At 38.2% G+C, this 21524-nt stretch overlaps 1 protein-coding gene across 5 annotated transcripts in view; it reads left to right on the forward strand.

The window, feature by feature from the left end:
• The window catches only part of MTR (5-methyltetrahydrofolate-homocysteine methyltransferase), a 50003-nt gene that overhangs the window by 13164 nt on the left and 15315 nt on the right, over positions 1-21524 (forward strand). For 3 of the 5 annotated variants that reach the window (XM_014874600.2, XM_088161534.1, XM_014874592.2), the window contains exons 8-22: positions 1496-1590; positions 5240-5340; positions 5698-5759; positions 6475-6542; positions 7772-7848; positions 8964-9076; positions 10440-10580; positions 11213-11398; positions 11981-12160; positions 13151-13267; positions 13366-13506; positions 15996-16085; positions 16709-16861; positions 17424-17531; positions 20286-20386. In XM_014874600.2, coding sequence (XP_014730086.2) covers positions 1496-1590; positions 5240-5340; positions 5698-5759; positions 6475-6542; positions 7772-7848; positions 8964-9076; positions 10440-10580; positions 11213-11398; positions 11981-12160; positions 13151-13267; positions 13366-13506; positions 15996-16085; positions 16709-16861; positions 17424-17531; positions 20286-20386 — 1733 coding nt within the window. Of the gene's footprint in view, positions 1-1495; positions 1591-4983; positions 5124-5239; positions 5341-5697; positions 5760-6474; positions 6543-7771; positions 7849-8963; positions 9077-10439; positions 10581-11212; positions 11399-11980; positions 12161-13150; positions 13268-13365; positions 13507-15995; positions 16086-16708; positions 16862-17423; positions 17532-20285; positions 20387-21524 lie in introns of those variants that run through there. The other 2 variants (XM_088161536.1, XM_088161535.1) reach the window with 2 other exon arrangements.

Raw genomic sequence — 21524 nt, forward strand, 5'->3', positions numbered from 1 at the left:
TGTTTTGCTTCACCCCTAGTGAGCTTGGAAATTGCATTCATAAAAGTCTCTTTAGCTTCTAGAACAGTAAAGACTAGTTTGGAGGTGTTATTGTGTAGAAGTACTGTGTTCACAACTTTGTGCTTGGTCAGTTAGCACAGAGAGTTTTCTGAGTTGAGTTTTTGTCTTCATTGCCTTGAACAGAGTGGTCCTTAAGCCTGGTTCTTCATTCTTTGTTCTCTTTTCAATTCAGTTACTTTGGGAAGTTACAACCCTTAGCACAACTCTCTAAATTCCACTGATCACCTTCCTTGACTGAGTACTTAGAAGGTGGGACGTGGCATCAATATTAAAGCATGCTTTGAAGTAAATAGTGGATTTACTTTCTCATGGAGTCTTCTAAACCCATTCCATCTTCTGGAAAAAAAGGCTTTTAGACCTAGTGTTGTGGTGTAGGAATGGTGCTCTGCAAATCAGTGTCCTCAGTGAGATTCTCCAAACGATGCGCTGCCTTCTTGCTCCCCCATTTTCTTTCCCTCTCTCTTTCCCTGTGGCAGGACAGAGAGGAGAATTGGAAGCACAAAAGGTAAAGATCAGGGGTTGAGGTAAGAACAATTTACTGGAAACAGCAATAAGAAGAGGAACGTAACAGCAACAATATTAATAACAAAAGTGTATAAAAGATCAAGTGATTCACATGCAAAAATGCTCACCATGGAGCTCAACCTGACTGCAGCCGTGCCACCCTGACTGCTCCCTCTGGCTTGGAACCAGCATCTCCCAAGCCCTCTGTTGTAACCATGCCCCGCTCCTGGCTACTGCAAGAATTATCCTTATCCTGGCCAGAACCAGGACATCTGAGGAGCTTTTCCTGGCTCACTCAGATGCCTCCGAAATTCTCGACTTCATAATTATTTATTAATTGCACATCTTCTGTATACTGCTAAAGAAATGTGATTATACAGGTTAAAACTTCCAGTGAGTCGCAACATTTGCTGTTCCTTTGTGGTGAAAGGAGTAACTTGTTTTTGAGGTTAGACCCACCTCTCCCACCTTTCCACCAACCACCACCAAACAACTTAATAGTACTCCTAAAACCTGAAATAACCTAAATGGGGAGGTGAGGAGAAGGTGACTGCTGATAGCTGCCTGAACAAAAAGCCCTGCAGATTGGTTCAGAGGTTGTCATCAGAGTGATACCATAGTATTCAGGCTACCTGGCTGCTGGGTGTTTCAGAGTAGTTTTTTCCTTTTGCTTTCATTTTCTTTTTTCCCCCCTGAGGAGTGGGGAGAGAGGGAAAGACAAAAATCTTTGACCAGTCTTCTTTCTCCTAGAAAAAATATTTGAACATTTATATGGTAAAAAGGGTTTAATTTTTCTGTTTGAGTTGTGCCTCATCACTTTAAGTGGAGCACAGGTTTCTCTACTATGAGTTATAGCAGTTCACCCATTTTAATTTTTCATTTTGTTGTGCATTTAATTCTTCTCCTTTCTCTGTGTTCAATTGATATTTAGGTTTCTGGAACTATTGTGGATAAGAGTGGGCGTACCCTCTCTGGCCAGACAGGAGAGGCATTTGTCATTAGTGTTTCCCACAGTAAGCCACTTTGGTAAGGAAATGTATCATTCATTCTCTTAGTTAATTATTTGTAGATTGAGATTCTTTTCTATTTTAACCCTTGCTTGCAGCTAAGTGGAAGCTGTATAAAATGTGATCATACATAATCACATGCGTTTTTCTATCATTCCTTCAACAGAAATTATGTTTACAAAGAAAGCTGAATTTTTAATTAATTGCTTTAAATATTCTTGGGCTTTGTGTTTACACTGAAATTACAATTAGATCAAAATCTGAAACTAGTTTGCCATCTCATACTGTCTTGGGCTGTGCAAGGAGCCAGTGCCTAGTACGGGCAGGACTTGTATGTCTTTCTTAGAGGGAAGCAGTGCCAGCTGAAAGTGTTTTAGTGTGTCTTGAAAGAACAAAGCATAAGATACTATTGCAGTGTTCTTTTTACTGAACTCTTAGAAAAACATGCCCTGAGTGTTCTTCTCAAGGATGTGCCTCTTTTGGCAGCTCCTAAATTATTTAAGTTCTTTTCTATCCGGGCAGAAAAGTTCAAATAAATATGAGGTTAAGAGCTGTGCAAATGGATAACATGTCAGATTTGGTCATTCTGCAAGGTTTGGATTGTTCATTTGAATACCTTCTCCTGGTTATCTGTTCTTCAGTGCTTCTTTACCCTCTTCTACCTCCTTCTTGTCTTCTCTTCCCTCTTTGCCTTTTTTCACTCTCAGGTTGGTTCTCTTCCCACAAAAGCTGACACCAGAAATAGATGGTTTTTTTCCTTAGGATATTCTAACTGAAAGCATTTAGTTCGCTGTTAGTATTGCACATCATGCACATTATGATGAGCCCTTGTTTGTTTTTACAATAAAATTTCAGCTAAACCACGCAATCTGTCATCTCAGTGATGCAGAAGCAGAAGACTACATTCACAGTTTTCCTGACTGCCCTTGAGGCTCCACTTTCCCAGACCAGACGGTGTTCCAGAAGTAACATATGGAGCCTCTTGGAACAGGGTGGTAGTTGACTTCTGTCAGCATCCCGGCCTCGTCATCCATATTTGGCATGAGTCTGTCTCAGATAATTTTGCTCTCTCTTGCTTCTGAAGAAGAGAGAAGGGCACTGGAATGGAAATCAAGAATTTATTAAAGCATATTTCATAAAAGCTGTCTTATGGGTCTCAATGTTTAGGGCCTGTTTCTCATTTGTGAAAAGGCTGCTATACAGCATTGTAGCAGAAGGGTTTTAGTGGTTGGAACAGATTGCATTTAATATTGTTTCTGTGGCCAAATTGGTGCAGAGTGGCTTTAGGGTTATGAAAAAGCTGATTAATAGTAGTATCCTAGGAATTGTGTTATACGTGTTCATGTGTTTCTGTTTGGGTTGTGTGTGCCCTGATTAGGGCGATATGTCATCCTTACTTTAATTTGGTTTGGAGCCCACCCTAAAAAGTGTGTGCTTTGTGTCTGGGTGATGGAAGTGGTGTCTGAGAAACTCGTGAACTGTACTTAGCAAGTGCTGAAAGATATGTTAAGCTGCTTGCTATGAAAGATGCTCAGATGTGTTGTTCCAGATCCTATGATTGTTTCTACTGTGGCAGCATAGAAGACATACGCTGAGTTTTGGGCCATAATGTGGATTTTGTTTTGGTCCCAAGGGTGCTCTGCCGCCTTATCTTTCACAGCAGTTTATGTATGACTGCTGTGGAGAAATGAGCAGGAGAGGGAGGTAATGTTTAAGATGGGTGTATGATGGTTATTACACTAGGGTAGCAGTGACAGAATATCAGCTATTTGGCTCAAGGCTACTGGCTTTTAAGGCATGATTAACAGTTTGCTTTTCTCAGATGTTTTCTTGCATGATGTTGAGTGCTGTGAGGAAACGATACTGGCCACAGAAGCTGCTTTTTGTTTCTGAATGAATGTGCGTGTCTGTGTTACAGTTCGGAGACAAATAATGCTTGGATTGTGTCATGCTCATGAATATACTTGTCAGCAACCCCTGTAACGGGTAATAATTCAGGCAGTTTGGAGTGTGGGGAGTATGAGCTGGAAGCTTGTAAATTGAATGACTTAAGAGTAGGAAATACACTGCATTTATCTGCATTTGATGAGGGCAGTCTTGCTAACCGTTCTTGACTTCCTTTCTTTGAAAATCTTGAGTGTGGGGGAGCCCACACTTTGAAATAAATTCTAGAACCTCATTGCTGTAATGAATTTTGTATTCCTTGGGGTTGCTATCTATACCTGGAAATCTGTATAATGGATTTAAAGATATATAAACACTGAATCTTGAAATCAGAAAAAAAAGGTTATTTTCAAATTTTTCCGGCTAGTATAAGATGTATTAGTGAAAGCACTTCAAAGATACAGATTTCTGTTTTAAAAAACATATACCCTCCCCCTCAAACACCAGACCAAAACAGAAAAACAACCAAACCCTTACTATCTCATCTCTCAGTTACTGGAAGAAGGGGTTTGTGTGTTATTTTATCTTGATCTGTGACTGTGATATTCAAGATGGTTTCAATGTTGTGGTGAGCCCCTCAGATTTCAACAACTTTTCATTCTGTTCAACAAGTAAATCTGACTGCAAGCATTTATTGCTAGTACTTATGGAGTTACCAGTGGCCTGCTACTTCTTGGAAACAGGAGAAAAGTTAAAAACCATTTTATGCTCCCAGTCCTGGGTAGGGCTTTTCTCCTTTTGACATCTGTGAAACTAAGTGGGCATACAGGCACTTAATTAGCCCAGCTGCCTGTGGAGCTCAGTCAGCTGGGAGATGTGGCTGTTATGCATTCCTGTTTCAGTGGGTTAGCTTGCATCCTCTCTGAGACTGTTATTCCAGGAAAGGAGAAAGCTTTTTTACATCTTCCTCATCCAGAAGCTCTATGAGCACCTTCGAGTTCTGCAGTGCTCACAAGTGTGTTTATAGAATGGTGCAGAAAGATCAGGAAACATGTAAAAGATATCTTACATACTTTCTGCAAGAGAAATTTCTGTATTTAATACAAATGGAGATATTTTGAGAGCAAGTATCATTTATGTATCTGTCATTGAATGAGAGAAAATATGATTTTGTCTCATATATTGGTAAAATTGTTTAGAAACTTATTCATGTAAAAATTCTGCTGTAGTGCTGTCTTGGTTAGTAAGATGTAAAAGATTCAGTTGCCCAAGCTTAGTGCTGCCATGAGGCTTCTTAAGGGAGGCACTTGCTGTCTTCCAAAGTTGACATCATTTATGTATAATTTGTAAAGAAAATGATGAGTTAGCTTGAAGCAGCTTTTTCAACCTTTTTTCATACTTTTCCTGTAGCACAAGACTCCTTTCCACTCTGTCATTCTCATTCCACTTGTTCTCTCTCTTACCTAGAAAATACAGAACCGTCGTGTTGCTGCGGTTGCTGTCAAAATGCTGCCACTTTCCTCCTGGATTTTGAAATGAAATCTTGATCTATTGTTCCCAGTTCAATTCAGTCCAGCCCCCTTCCCTCTCGTGCTTTTCTTCCACCTGAGGGTTCTCCTTTTGCACAGTCATGCTGTATTGATGATGATTAAAGAAATTGGAGATCAGGTTGGTTTTGTTTTAGATGATTGCAAGCGTTAGCAGTTGCCAGCACTAACATTCATCTGTTTTGTGTGTAAAAGGTGTTTTTACTTCAACATAATTTTTGAAAATTTATTTTCCAGTATTGGCTTAAATTGTGCTTTAGGGGCAGTTGAAATGCGTCCATTCATTGAAACAATTGGAAAATGTACAACCGCCTACATCATCTGTTACCCCAACGCAGGTGTGTTGGTGCGCATGTTCCTATGCTTACAGGCACATGAAATGTAGCTAACCTGTTCCATCTCATTAGCAATGATAGAGTTAAAGTAGCTTGAAAAGATGATTGCTTTTACTATTAAAAAGAGAGTAAGAATATTTTAAACTGCTGAAAGTGACTGTTGTTAGTTCTGTAACAATGAATCCAGAATGCTTTCTTGCATAATTAATGATCTGCTGAATAGTGATTGCAAGGGTGATGAGGTGTTTTAGTCCTCATACTATTGTAGCTGCTTTAAATGTGCCTTTTATGAAATTTAGTTATTTTCTTTTGGACTTTATACAAATTGTAATACTAAAAAAAAAAAAATTATGTTTTAAGGTCTTCCCAATACTTTTGGTGGTTATGATGAAACTCCAGAAGTGACTGCCAGGCATATAAAGGTATAAAATACTTCTTCTGATTATGTCACATCTGAGGTACTACTAGACAAGAACTCTGCTTATATCATGTGCATACTTGTTACAATATTTGGGTTGGATTTTTTCCCTTGTCATTTTCCCTTTTTTTCCTATATCATTTGGATTGTTTGTAGACAATTTGCTGAATGATAGTGATTTGAAGTATCATACTAGGAAAACTAGTTAGGAAACGGAAAACCTTAATTACTTTTATGTCCTAAGCTAAGGTTTCCTGCCGCTTGATCTGTGCATGTTACTCATTGCACTCCAGTGTTCTTACTGTTATATTTGGGAATTGTTTAAAAAGCTGAGTGGTTTTTTATGACCTTGGCACAATTTTACAGAGTTATGTGTACAGGAACTACTAATGTTCAGAGTGTTCCAGTGCAGGTTGTCCTTCCCCATGCCACTGGATGTGTGTAAGACAGAACTGTGTGTCTGAAGCTGCAGTATAAATAAAATAGGCCATGTTCAAATGTAGTCTCTTGAAATTTCCTGTTGAAATTGCTGGTTAGCCTTGGAATCTGATCTCAAAACAAATCCTAAAGACACAATATAGTCCTCATTGTTTTTTTAATTTAGTATTTTTCTTGTAAGCTTCCTGAATTGCTTCACATGTGGAGAAAAACAAACAAATAAGTATATGTATATGACATAGCTTTAATAATTCTGAACAAAATGTTCCTTCCTCTTACAGAATTTTGCTTTGGATGGTTTGGTCAACATAGTTGGAGGTTGCTGTGGTACCACACCAGCACATATCAGGTACTTCATATGTTACAGCTCTGGTTGGACTGTGAAGTAAATTTAAGTGCTGCTCCTGTGGCACAATATTCCATGGCTTGTCTTAGAGTTTCCTGAAAAAATGGATCACTTGAATGCCAATAGCAGCAATATATGAAGTGGGACCAACCTGGCTTTCATAGCTGTGCGTATCATGAAGAATGAGTAGAGGCATGGTTCAAACAAGGATTAAACCTCTTTGGTTTTGTCATCTAAAATTGTTCTGGAATTACTTCTCCCTCTTTATTGATGCATAGAATAGACTTCTCATTCTCTGTTTTAATGTGCTGTATCTTCTTTCTCTCTTTTTGCAATCTTACCCACAAGGTGAAGCTTAAGGTTTCCTTTGATGGTAGATGGAAGCAAGGGGTGTGTTTGTGTTTGTGTTTGTGGGGGAAATTCCTAAACATAAATTCTCCAAATTTATTACCAGCTGTACAGCTGGTGCTGGTCCTGGCTAGTCAGAAGGAGCATTTGATGTCTCTCACTGCAAGTAGGTCAGTGGAAAAGCCTCCTTTTTTCACTTAAACTTGAAAAGGAAAGGGCCGTTGTGATGAATTTTTACCCTGATATAAACTGGGAAGAGGTGACATGTAAAGGACAGTGTGTGTCAGTCCAGACTAGAGTGAAGAGAAAGTGAATGTGAACAGCATGAGTCATTCTGGCATCTGAGAAATGTGTCTCAGTACAGAACAATGTTTGCCCCTTGGGTATTTTTCTTTTTTTTTTTTTTTTTTGTGGGGGGGTGATTATTTGTTGGTTTTTTGTTTGTTTTGAGTTTTTGTTTGTTTGGGTTTGTTTTTTGGCTTCTTGGAGTTTTTGGGTTTGTTTTGAGTTTTGTTTGCTTGGGATTTTGTAGGCTTTTTTATTTGGTTGGTTGGTTTTGGCTTTTCAGTCATTAGCAGTTGCCCAGCTCAGCAAGTCATGAATGTGCTTAAGAGTCAGTGTGGTCGAGGACTGATTCTGAAATCCTTCAAGTGTCCTGTCCAATCTCATTGTATCTCATTCTGTATCTGAAAAACTTTCAGCCTTGTACATTTCCTGCAAATAGCTATGTTAGTATCTTCTATGTTTTTGCCTTTGGCCTCACAAAGTGAAACTACCTAATTAGTGTTGTCTCTACAGGGCTAAATTGGAAGTGTAGCTATAAGTCTTGTCTGGAGTAAATTAATTTTAATTAAAAACTTTACTTTCTTATTTTTGTAACTCAGAAAAATTGCCGAAGTTGTGAAATTCTGTAAGCCTCGTGTTCCGCCTTCTCTCTCTCAAGGATACATGCTGCTGTCAGGTAAAGTGTGTAACAGTTCACGTTCCATAATAAAGGCAAGTTTCCTTTATAAATTTATTGGCTGTTTTCTGCTGATCAGAACAGTGCTGTGAATGTCTGGTTCTACCTGAATCCAGCAAGCTTATGGATGTGTAACCAGATCTAAGTCTTACTGTTTTGGCTAAAGGAGTAATAGAATGATTTTGTTGCCATCTTGTATAATATAATCAAACCAGCATATTTACTCTGCAAGTCTCAGACATGTTGTAATGGTGAATGAGTATCTTTGTCTTCACTTTACAACAGGGAGGGTCAAGCACAGAGAGACCAGGTAATATGGCTACAGTTATTGGCAGAGCTGTGATGAGATCTTGTACACCAGTTGTGAAAGGGCTGCCCTGACTCACCTCAGATGCTGATTCAGTCATACTGGGACTGTGCTCCAGCATTACATCCAGGTCTAGGACATGTTTTGTTTTAATGAAGTCTAGATCTGCATGTTCCACACTTCAGGTGTTCTTTTAAGCCTTTGAGCCCTGTATCTGAGTAAAACAGTACCATCTTTTCAGTCTGGCATTTTAACCTCACGTCAAATCAGTTTAGCATAAATAAAATATATCATGGTTGGCCTGTGATGTCGTGGCTTAGTTTATTTGGTTCTACTGAAGAGTTTGTTTGCCTCTGCATTGCCTGCTCCCCAAGGGTCCAACTGGCCTTGTTTCTCTGAACTAGGGCCTGTGTTTACAAGCTACCCTTGTTGGTCAGTCAATTCCGTGGGCTGCTGCTTCTCTCAGGGTGTCATGCATGATGTAACATAGTTGAAAATTGAGAGAACATACACACAGATGTCCAAAGAATCATAGCTTCACTTCTGTATTGGAAAAGTTGGTTGTTATTTTTCGTTGGTCAGGTAAATTATTGATTGTCATTGAGGAAGAATAGAAAGATTTGGTGTATGCATTGGCAGTTGTTTCATTGCATTGCTTTGCTAATTACTCAATACAGCACTGATATGCTGAGAAATCACTATTCGTAGAGAGACCTTCATTTTGCAGCTCAGAAAATAGATTTTTGTCTTTCTTGAATGGTTTTTTCTTTTCTGTTTTAACAAATATGTTCAAAAATATCTTTTTAAGGTCTGGAGCCATTCAGGATTGGGCCATACACCAACTTCGTTAATATTGGTGAACGCTGCAATGTTGCAGGATCACGGAAGTTTGCTAAACTCATCATGGCAGGCAACTATGAAGTATACATATTAACAATAATCTCCTATGAACAATAATCTTTATAGCTGATGCTGTGATTTTCCATTGCTCTATTACACTATTATTGTTTGTTTTGCTGGCAAAAAGCACTATTTTACACCAGTTACAAGAGTAAGAAAATGTGGAGGATTAATTTTTTCACTGTTCTTTGTTTTTCTGCTTGCCAACTACTTTGTGAGAAGGGCTTTACAAGGCCTTTTTTTTTTTGACAAGTGTTACAGAAAACTTTTAATTTTTAATTTAGTTATACAACTGATAATGGTTTAGAAAATGGTCTCTGCTGCATCTAGGGATTGATTTGCAGAGAAGAGGGGAAAGAAGGTGGGTGTAATCCCTCTTTCAAGATATGAGGTACATCTGACTTAGGATAGATTGTGGCACTGTGTAGCTCTCTCTCCCCTTCCTCGCTTCCCCAGTTCTGCTCAGCATTATGGTTATATCTCATTGCTACCTACTTTGATCTCTGACTCCACCGTGCTACATGAGCATCGGTACAAAAAAAGATGCTTAGAAGGTAATTGTGTTTTTGAAACTACTCCAGGGCAGAAATGAAGAGGCTGGAAGACTCATTCTTTACTGGTGTGAATTGGTACTGTAATATTGAAACAAATACAGGAGTGACTTTTCTTGAGAGCTGAGACTCTGCCGGAGAGTATACTCTGATGTTACATCAAATCAAAATGAAAGCCTTAGTTTGTATCTTTGGAAGTCTGACTCTTAGGCTCGTAGGAGTCCTGAAGCAAGTTAGGCCTTTTAAATGAAGAGACCTTTAAACACGGGTTCTTAGGGACTGTACAGGATGACAGAGAAGAGAAAGTTAACAGACATGAGTATTCAGATATTTATGTAGGCTGGGGCAAAAGCTTTAGTTTTCCTTCTTAGCACTTGTGATTATTCTGCAGCTTGTAAAAAAGTTGAACTGCCTTTAAAAATTAAGTATCCTGTGCTACAAAACACCAGAGCTTGTGATGCAAGGCCCTTATTTCATACCATCAGAGACTGCATTTACCTGTAATCTTGTGCAGTCACAAGTCCTTGTTACCATGCAAATCTTAAATTATTCAATTAAGCATAGGACCAACTCTCTACAGTTGGTGATGCTACTAGCACATCAGGTCTCTGATGTCATGTCCTGTAAACAAATTAATTGTAGGTTGTTCCATATTAGTAACAGTTTTGTATTGTTGTACATCACAGACCATTTCCTTATTTTCTTATAGGATGTCTTACAAATTTTTAAATTTTTGACTGCATGCTTAATTTGGAGAAGTGAAATGTTATCCTGAGAATAACTAGGACCTTTTTCTTCTCAATGTTGTTTTGGTTTTTGACTTTCTTCTCTAGGAAGCTCTGAGTGTTGCCAAAATGCAAGTTGAGATGGGGGCCCAGATTCTTGACATAAATATGGATGATGGGATGTTGGATGGCCCTGCTGCAATGACCAGATTTTGTAACTTCATTTCTTCAGAACCTGATATTGCAAAGGTTGTAATTGAGTAACGATAAGAACATGTTACTGACTTGTAAATTGCATGCAGAAGATGTTGATACCGTTTCATTTAATAACTAGCTTAGGCAGATGTAGTTGTCTCCCGAGAGGAAGTGATACTGTAATAGGGAAGGCCTTTGGATGAAACAGAGGCTTTTCTGTCTGTTTTCATATAAATATATGCCAATCCTTTTCACTGGCTAGAAAAGCTGGATGCAGGTTTGTTCTGGAGTAGTTATGAGCCATAATGTATATGTTGGCAGTGCATAATGGTATTGCTTTCCACAAAACTTAAAGTTACTATGGATATAGAATGGCTTTAAAAGATAGTTCTGCAGTGTGCTTTCTCTAGAAATGAGTATCTCGATCAGAAACACAAGATATTACAGGGAGAAGTAGAGATCTCTATATGATATGTGATAGAGCTCTGATGGAAGCTCTTGAAATAAATTTGCTCTGAGTTTTGCATTTAAAGGAAAGTGAATCTCTGAATATCATATGGAAAATTTTATTTGTAAATGCGGATTAATGTCATGTGCATTTTTATGTCCAAATGGGCAAACAGCTCATAGAACTGTAGTTCTTAACTTCTATGTGTTCTCCTGGCTTACTTCTCTATTATTTACAGGTGCCATTATGCATAGACTCCTCAAATTTTTCAGTGATTGAAGCAGGTTTGAAATGTTGCCAAGGGAAATGCATTGTAAACAGCATCAGTCTAAAGGAAGGTGAGGAAGACTTTCTGGAGAAAGCGAGGAAAATTAAATTATATGGAGCAGCTGTGGTTGTTATGGCTTTTGATGAAGTGGGGCAGGTGAGTGTCACTTTAAAAGAGAGGTTTTTCTTCTGAAGTGTAAGGCTCTCTTCCTCTTTTTCAAGACAAAGTTGTTTTATTTCATTGACACAGTTGATTTAGAGAAGTTCTGTATAACATTAGCAGTAGTTTTGACCCTGATTTATAAACATTTCTTATGCTGCTCAAATGTTTGAAGAATCCGTGTACTGATCTAAGCGGAGCTCTGTTAGTTCAAGAGCATCTCCTGCTATTCAGACATGCTGAGCTCTTCCTTCGTAAAATATATTTTTAGTTCAGAAACTGTTTCTCATGAGAGTGAAATCTTTGTGAATTAATTTAGTTATGTTGAAAACCACATATTAAGCTTTGCATAGGATGATGAAACATTGGGCAGTGGGATTGCTTTTTATAAGCTGAGTGAAAACTCCAGGTATAGGGGTGGTGATATTTAAAATATAATATTTTTATATATAATCCTTTTCTAATATTTGTGATACTCACATTCTCAGTCTTGAGTCATTGGAGCTGTAAATGATTTCTGGAGATTTTATTTTTTGTGTGATCTGTAAGTTTCATGTCAGAATTCTTTTTCTTCACTAGGCAACAGAAACAGAAACCAAGATTGCAATCTGTTCCAGAGCTTATCGTCTCCTTGTGGAAAAAGTGCACTTCAATCCAAATGATATAATATTCGATCCTAATATTTTGACCATAGGAACTGGAATGGAAGAACATAACCTTTATGCCATAAATTTTATCAATGCTACTAAAGCCATAAAAGTGAGTTATAAGCTTATTTTAACCTGGAGTATGTTCCTGAGATTACTTAAAACCCTAAACCCCCATAAAACAGAAAAACACCCCACGCCTCTTCAAACAAGAACAACAACAAAACACTGCTGAAAAATGTTACACATTTTAGCTTAGTGAGGAGGACTACTCTTCTGAAGTCCAAACATTCCCCAATATTGTTGTATTTCCAGCAGAACAATTTCAGATAATTCTATAAATATATTTCAATCCATTTTCTGTACTGGAAATATACCACATTAGTTAAATGAGGTAATTATTACATTTATGTGCAAGTTAAAAGGACCTCTTTGAAGGTGTGCAAAAAATGCTTTTTTTTCTTAGTAAAATTCCTTTTTCAGTGGAAGGGATTTGTTCAGCAACCTCACTTTTTCTGTAGCCAAAATATGTGTAAAGAAGTATAGCTGTGAAGAACATCACCTGCATACAGCCAAGGAACTTGCACTGTTGTGCAAGACACCCTGATAGATGTGGAGATGTTCTGTCAGTAACAGTCTGGGACTGAACACCCCACAGGCTGCTTTGTCACCACAAAGGCTCCTGGAAGTGGGGGTGCACCCTTGAGTTTAGCTGCTCAGCTGCAGCCTGCTCCTGAGACATGCAAGCAGGCAGCCAGTCTGCTCCTGTTTCCAGAGGAGTGGGGACAGGAAGAGCTAAAAGTAGGTTTTTATGGAGAAAATGTAGAATGCTGCAGTGGGAGGACTGATGTGTTCAGAATAGCACCTGTGATGGTGGAAACCACAGTAGCCGCTGAATCTTCCTCTACTTGTAAATTTTCCTGCAGATTTGAAATTATTTTTATGAATTTGAGTAACTAGAAGGATCTGGAACAGGAAAAAGAGAAAGGGTGCATAGAAAGTTCACTGAGCTCAGGGGCCAACTGTTTTATGAACTGAATGCTTTACTTAGATTTCCTTTTTGGAAAGCACTTTTCTAAAAATCTGTATGCAATTCCTATAGGAAACGCTGCCAGGAGCCAGAATAAGTGGAGGTCTTTCCAATCTGTCCTTCTCCTTTCGAGGAATGGATGCCATTCGAGAAGCAATGCATGGAGTGTTCCTTTACCACGCGATTAAGGTACGATGTGCTTTTGGCTTCCATGTGTTTGCGCTTGGAAGATATGCAGTGCTATGTCTGACAGCCTTGTCTGGGGGATTCTGTATGTTTTTTTCCAGTGTGGCATGGACATGGGAATTGTGAATGCTGGGAATCTGCCTGTGTATGATGATATCCATGAAGAATTGCTACAGCTGTGTGAGAATCTAATCTGGAACAAAGATCCTGATGCGACAGAGAAACTTCTACATTATGCTCAGGTAACTTCCTAGTTTTAAGCTTTGAACAGTAGTTAGCTTAGCACCTGAATCTCACCACCTCCCTGCAGGTGATAGGTAAAGACAGCCTATAAACTGCATATGTCAGTTTAACTGGGTGTAAGACTTTACCAATGTGCTACAAGCGGTTCAGTTATTAACACAGAATAAAATGAGTAATCTGTGATGGATCAAACCTCTCCAGTTTCATGCCATGGAAGAGCATGTACCAGAGTTCTTCATATGCTTCAGGAGACCCAGCTGCATAGGCATTGTATAAATGAAAAAAACAACCGCTCAAAAAATAAGAAGTGAAATCCCAAACAAACTTTCCTCCAAAGAAAACTCTCACAAACCAACAAAAACAATTAAAAACCAGAAAAGAAAGCCAACTCGTAAGCAAACTGATCTTGGTGCTGGAATGTAATTGACAAGTGCACTGTGGGAGACAAAGAGTAAACCTCTCTCTCTGGTGGCAGTGTTTTGCTTGGAGTATATAGAAAAGGTGAAATAGTTGTTTGTGATTTGTGGCTGTGCCATAGACTTCCAAATCATATAACATGTCAAGATTGAGGATCAGCTATTTACTGGTTTGAGATGTTTTAGTGATGGTGGTGATAAAGGACAAAGATTTCACATTGTCCATAAGGTAACTGGTGAAATTCTGTTCTGAATGGAAGATACAGAAAAATCTTTCTGGGTTAGGTGGCTCTTAGATTCAAGTGCACAGGAAGTTTTGCATGCCTGTTTTGTAATTTCTGGAGGCAATATTTCTGTGCAGAGTTTCACTTGGTTTGTATTTTGCCCTGTGGTGGTACATGCTTTATAGTAACAGTCGCAGCATGTTAAAAACTAGTACAGGAAGACTGACTATCATCCCTTGTGCTTCAGCTATTTTAGATGGTGTTCTTGGTGTCCAAGCAATTCACCTGGGAGTGATCTTGACTGTTTAAGCTGAGTTGCACCATTGAAGTATTCAAGATTGCATAAAGAGGAAGAAAAATAAAGGGAGAGTTAGAAAGGGATTACTTGAGCAATGTTTCTGCAGAAGGCTGAATATGAATTTAAACAAAGCCTTAAAAGTAGAAATGAAAGTGGATGATGAGTCCTAGGTCTGTAAGTTTGGGAAGCCATTGTTGGAAAATCTGCTTGTATTTGTGGTGGTAGTTTTACTGAGGGAGTAAAATAATCCAGTGGCAAAAAAAAAAAATCTTTGGAGATTTAGGGTATCAGTCTTCATTTGAAGTTTGAGATTAAAAACCCTTTTCCATGACGTACATACCTGCAGATATTCTCAAACACTGTTGTTTCCTGCATGTCCACCTTACAGTGTCATTAGTTATTTTTAGGCTGGAGTGGTTCTCTTGTTAAAGTCTCTGGCCAGAGGTTGAAGAGCACTTGCCATCATTTCAGTGAATCACATAAGATGATTCCTGACGTGGAAAGAGACTTCTGGAGATCATCTACTATGAGCCTCCTACTCAAATCAGGGGTCAGCTAAGATCAGGTTGCTCAGGGACATGTCCAATCAGGTTTTTAATATAACTAAAAATTACTATAACTCTACATTGTCTCCAGACAATATTTTATTCCTTCTTTCATTCTTACAATTTAGGTGTATGAGGGGAATAAGATTAGGCAACAAGAAGCTGTGAAGTTGGCTAATATTTGTATAAACATGAGTGAAAGTTTGTTCTGTTTTCTGTTCCCATGAGTGAGGTCTTGTTTCCATGGCTTTATCTTTAAAAACTTGCTGATGAGCACTCAAAAGCATAGGAAATTCATAAGGCCTGAGAGATGTCAGATTATATCTAATAACTGAGTAAGGAGAAGAAATTACTTGCCCTGAAGTGTGTTGGCTGAATTAATGGATAAGGTGCTCTTCCACAAGCCTTCCTGGGATGGGTGCCTGTGAACTTTCTTGCACTGTGAAGGTCTTCTGGCGTCTGTGTTCATAGCCAAGAGGAGTATGAATGTGAGACAAAGAGGATATGTGGTAGCTTGGGGCAGTCTATGTGTGTGACAAACAGTAGTTTTGTAGGCTGACTGATTGAAAACACGTCTGTGATATGGAATAACATAACCTATTCCAGCAGAAACTGAATTAGTGCCAAATTAATTAGAATTTTAAAATTAAATGTAATGTGTGGGCCAGGAATCAATTTAAAATATGTTCCCAGAAGTAAATCCCTTAGGATTAGTCATGTCATCATTTTTACAAGTATAAAAATTGTCAAACGGCTCTCTCTTTTTGTAAAAATTATTTTGTTTACATTTTCATTGAGGTGTGTACCTATTGGGATGTAGACTCCCTTGGTGCCTGTATTACATCACAGGTGTTTGCAACACGATTTGCATGTATATAAACCTTTTAAATAGTCTAAAATTATTATATGAGTCACTTCTTGGAAATATCCAAGTTCTTCTGAAAATGAAGTCCATAATTGTATTTCTTATGCTTGCAAGCTTCTATGGATGTATTTTCTTTTCAGAATCATGCCCAAGGAGGAAAAAAAGTTGTACAGACTGATGAGTGGCGTAAAGGCTCTGTGGAGGAAAGGCTGGAATATGCTCTCATAAAGGTGAATCTGTGCAGGAAACTGTCCTACCCATCAGAGCTCAGAGACATTATCTCAGCTCAGACCTTAAGGGAAATACTTGGTTTAAAAAGTTCTTCAGCTGTCATTTTATCACAAGCTATTAGTTAAAAATGCATAATAAATGCAACTGATCTGTTTAATTTCAATAACAGAGAAAACTGTAGAGGTGTGTCTTTAAGCTTCAGAAGTTGAAGTGTTTGACTCTTAATATTTTATTCCACTGATATTGATAGAAACATACTGCTTTTACTTTGGAACACACTCCTTTTACTTCCTAGGGCTTTTTTGGTCCTTCAGTAGTGCTGCACTGAGTGGCACTTGCACTGTGGGAACAACCTTTGAGCGTTGGGTTTTTCTGATGACATAGTTAAAAAATTGAACAAATCTGTTATTCATGCTGTGAATAACTTTATCTGCCTAAGAGCTGCTATGTTTTGATTCCTAAGAAAGCCTATTTTCAATACACATTTGAGGTATTTTTAAAGGCTATCATTATCTACAGTATCTATTTGTACTTTCATTATGGGATTTTTCTGGGGAGAAGGCAACTAAATAAAAGTTGTATTTCTAGCAAGAGGAAAGCTTCTCTTTTTTTTTTGTCTCAGGGCATTGAGAAGTATGTCACTGCAGATACAGAAGAAGCAAGATTAAATCAGGAAAAATATCCTAGACCTCTAAATGTAATTGAAGGGCCTTTGATGAATGGCATGAAAATTGTTGGTGATCTTTTTGGTGCTGGAAAGATGTTTCTGCCTCAGGTAATGAGAAAACGATGTCATATATTTTCCTACTTTACAATGCCCAGCATTGGAAAATGTAGCCAAAACATTCTATACTGGCTTTTTTTTCAGATACAGTGCAGGAATTGTAAAAATTCAGGTACTGCTGAGAAGCAGCCATTTTCTTGTTCTACTTTGGAACTCGACTTTCTTTGTGCATGATTGTGTTTGTTTCTGTTCTTCCTGAGTGTTTTTGCTTTATTTGAAATGGATTTTAAGTCTTAGCCCATGAAAAAACGCAAGAGAGAAGAAAAGCCTGAATGAAATTTGCTGTTTAGCGCCTTCCAAGTTACGGGCCCATCTGTAGCTTTCAGTTCTGTTGTGAGAGGTTCTGGAGACTGCACTGTGGAAGAAAATGTTGTGTGTAGAGCCTTAGCCAGTAAGGCCAGCAGCCTGACGGCACAGAATGATCTGAAAACTGGCATCTGGGGCTGCAAATGAAGTTTCATTTATTGCCTGAATGAGAAAGCTAAAAGAAAACTGAGGTTATTCCTATACCTTGTCTTTTTTGTTTATTCTTCCCTCACCTTTATCTGTGCAGGTGATAAAGTCTGCTCGAGTTATGAAGAAAGCAGTTGGCCACCTTATTCCCTATATGGAAAAAGAAAGAGAGGAAAGGAGAGCCAAGCAGGGCAGCATAGAAGAAGAGGCAAGATACAGTCCTTTTGCTGTAGTTCTTTTGTAGAATGCTATGACAAATATAGGAACTATTTGTTGCTATTTACATGTATTATACTTGAGAGCTGATGCAGTTGTATGGAAACTGTCAATCTCAGCATAATTTGAAGTAGGTTTGAAATTCATAAAGTGCAGATCTTGTGGAACTCTGCTTGGTGTGTGCCTAAGCTCACAACATTTTCTGAATTACGCCAATGAGCCTTTGTGGGCACTTATATCAATGTTACTAATTTCTTGTATTTTTACAGACATTTAATTCTGATGTTATTTATTCTGACTTTATAGCAGATTTTGCTACTTGCTTCTAATTCTCCTTTAATATTATTAATGATTCCTAATGCTTTCCTTGAAATCTTCTTACAGTGTGTTTGTATGGCTGATTGTCCAGCATAAATATTAACAGATACAGCAAATAATTTTGAAAGAAAAATGGCCTGATAATTAAACCTGGCTGATCTTAATAAAAGAAGAAGAATGCCTTGTCTCTTCTCCCATGCTCTTTCTGGATGTGAAGGTGTCTTCTCTCCTGTATCTCAAGCAGATCTGTTCTCTGGCTGACACAAATCACCTTTTACTTCATCATCTCTCTCCAGCTCATGCTGTTCTCATTTCATTTAGATGACAGTGCTGGTATTGGGCACCCTCTGTTTTGTTCTGATGTGGTTTGAAGTTGTATAAAATCACTACCCCATTGATTCCAAGAGCAGTGGATTGTGATCTTCTGTGAACCCTCTGAGAGCACTTTATTCTCTGGCTAAAAAACAATTGAAGTGGAATTTGAGAGGTTCTAACTAAAAAAGATAGCAAACACTCTGTAAGAGAGTGAATGAGATGTTCTGTGTGGCTGAGGAGAGCAGGAGGGAAAAGACAGGGCTTCTCTCATCCTGCTTTTTTTGCCTCCTGCTGAGCAGAGATGTAGTGGCTTCCTCTTAAAAAAGACATGTCACTGTATAGAGAAGCAATGGAAGAGCTGCATCTATTCCCAAAGTACCTTGACTTGAAGGAATATGATTTGCAGACTCTGGTAACTGATCTGTCTGATGTTACCCAGGCCACTGTACCCTCCAGGACAGTTTTAGTCACAGACTGCCAGGAAATGCAAAGCATTGATAGTTACATTTGAGGATAAATAGTTGTGGCTGTGGATCTCTATCGAAAATGAAAAACAAAGGCAGCCTTTGGATGCGTGCCCAGAACTTGAGGACCTCCTTGCTTAAGACAATTGAAATAAGTGTGCCTTAAATAGGGTTTATTTAAAGTGGTATGTGCTGTTGCCCATGTTGTTTGCTACCCAGCAAAGATTTTTCTTCTTATGTGCAAAGCCAATTTTATTTTTATATCAATCACTAATTAAATCATCAGTAATTATTAGGTATGATAAGGTATGATACCAAATGTGAGGCATCATGTTTTGTTCTTCTCTCAGTCCTTGATTAATTCTCTTTCCCCATTTTTCTCTTGCATTCCAGCAGTATATTTTCAGCTGCAAAATTCTCTGTTGATGTATTGAGACCTCCATTTTGCTTCCTTTCTTCTCTGGCCTTCCGTAAAACAGAAGCGCTGGGGAGACATTAGATGTTAGTAAACAGCAACATTGGTGGGGATTTATTCAACAAATGTGTTAGAACCACAGGAAATACTAATATCACTCTTGGTAATATATCAAGATTTTTTAACCCATAAAATTGCAACTACAAAAGCAATGTAGGTTCATGAAATAGAGAGCTACTCTATATGTCCAGAAACATCATATGCTTCATAGAAGGATTCAGTCATCCATTTCTGCCATGTGTGAAGGAGATGAGATATTGTCTGGAAAAATAATTTGTAGTTTCACATAGAATAGGCTCAGGTTTCCGCTTTATTTAAATTCTGTGCAATTTATATAGTTGCTTACTGGCACCTGATGCTGCAGCAACTTAGATATACTACTGTTATAGCCTGGAGCTGTTCCAAATGACGGCAGTGATTACACAACTGAAAAGGTATTGCCAAGTCCTGTGTCCTGCTGGAGAACTGCTGTGAGAAGTTCCACTGTTGTGCTGCTGGCAGCACCCTTTGTCAGTCTGAATGCCATCTAGCCTAGGACCTGCTTGTGACAGAACAGCCTCCTTTCTTCAAGCTGAGCCTTCTTCAGCCTGTTTGATCAGGTTGGGTAGTCTGAAGTAGCCTGATCACTGCACTAAAAACTCCCTTGTTATTTGTACTGCATAAAAATGAGCCTCTTCTGCTTTTGCTAATTCCTCTAATTTCCCTCCTAAGTTTGCTAATATCCTCTTCTTCTCAGCATTGTATCAAAAAATTGATCTTGATGCACAAACAGACGTGTAATTATAAGTATTCATACTCTTTTATTCTAAATATTTAATCTCTGTATTGGCAAGGTGTATATTTGGAGCAGAAGTACCTTAGGAGTTCAGTTATTGCACTGCAAAAAATGCTGTCCAGATCTGAAATGGTTTTATCTGCTATTTCGTTTTTTCAAACACTGATTTTTTTAATAATATCCACGCATTTTGTAAGAATAATTAATGTGCAAGTTTCTATTACCTGGATCTTTTAAGATGGTTTTTAATACTTACTGTATTATCTGTACAATGCTTTGCAGTTACTTGTACTGTAACAGAAGTCTGGGTCATGGATTAGGATTGCACTGTTAAAGGATGTGTTCAAACATACCAAGGTTTCTGAGTAATTTAGCTCTTGCTACTTCTTCAACTTCCAGGATCCTTACCAGGGTACAATAGTACTGGCAACTGTGAAGGGAGATGTACATGATATCGGCAAGAACATTGTGGGAGTTGTTCTGGGCTGCAACAACTTCAGGTAAAGAGATGTTAGGTAGCTGGGAACACAACTGTGGAAGGGCCAGTAATTAATACCTCTCTGTAGCTGCAGTTGTGGTGATAACAGAGCTGGGCATTTCTTGAGACTTGTCCTCTGTTCCCCAGGTTGTGATTGGGAGCACAGATCATAGCAGCTGTTACTAAATGGGGAGACAAGAGGGAGTATTGTGTCCTTGAGTATTGTTTTCCTAACAAATTGACATCTGAGGTGATTCTGCAGTTTAACATCAATTGGAATATAGATGAGAACATCAATTTTTGTGTTTGTTTTAAATCAGTTAAATATAATAACTGTGATGTTTTTATAATGTCTGAAGATATCAGATATGACAATTGCACTAGGCAATACTATATGTGGGTTGTGTTGGGGAAAAATAGTCTTGTAAGATGCAAGTGAATCTTGTGTGTTTTTCACGTTGTTTGTTAACTACGAGGTTTTAAAAACTTGCTGACGTATGTTTTATTAAATAAGAGATTAAATTCTCATTCTGTTTCTGAACTTCAAAAGTTAGAACTTCAAGAAAAGTCAGATCTTTCATGGCCTGTGTACATGCAGAAGGGTTGGCAACAGTGTTGGAATGAATGGTCATGTTTCCATTAGTGTTCTTTTCAGCGTCTGTCAGACATTGTGCAAAGCTGAATTGGTTTTGGAACTCTGTCTTACTGTTATTCCTTTTGTTTAGTTTTGACTTTGGGTTGTCATTTGCTCTAAAAAGAGCCAAAATTATCCCTTTATTTTAAAACACAAAGTGTTGAAATTAGTGGCAATGCTGTATGTATGCAATATATTCAATTTAATTTCTTCTTGAAATTCTGTTGATTAGATTCAGGCTTTCTTGAGCTTTGTTTAGACTTAGTGAAAGGAAGCCATAGTGTTCTCTGTCACCATGAGTATGAGTGAGGCTGAATGCAATCAGCAGGCTGGGGTGGTTTACTTGAAAAAAGAAAAAAACCTCAGCAATTGCTAGGGTTAATAGGAAGAAAATGCTAACTAAGGAAGTTGAATGTCCCATTTCATAAATTGTGTGCTTTAGTAAGGCAAACAAGCTTGCTGTGAATCATCTTATATTCCTGATGTAAGATACACAAAACATTTGATTGATGAACATTTGATTTGA

Source organism: Sturnus vulgaris, chromosome 3 (genome assembly GCF_052056855.1).
Source record: "Sturnus vulgaris isolate bStuVul1 chromosome 3, bStuVul1.hap1, whole genome shotgun sequence".
Lineage (NCBI taxonomy): Eukaryota > Metazoa > Chordata > Aves > Passeriformes > Sturnidae > Sturnus > Sturnus vulgaris.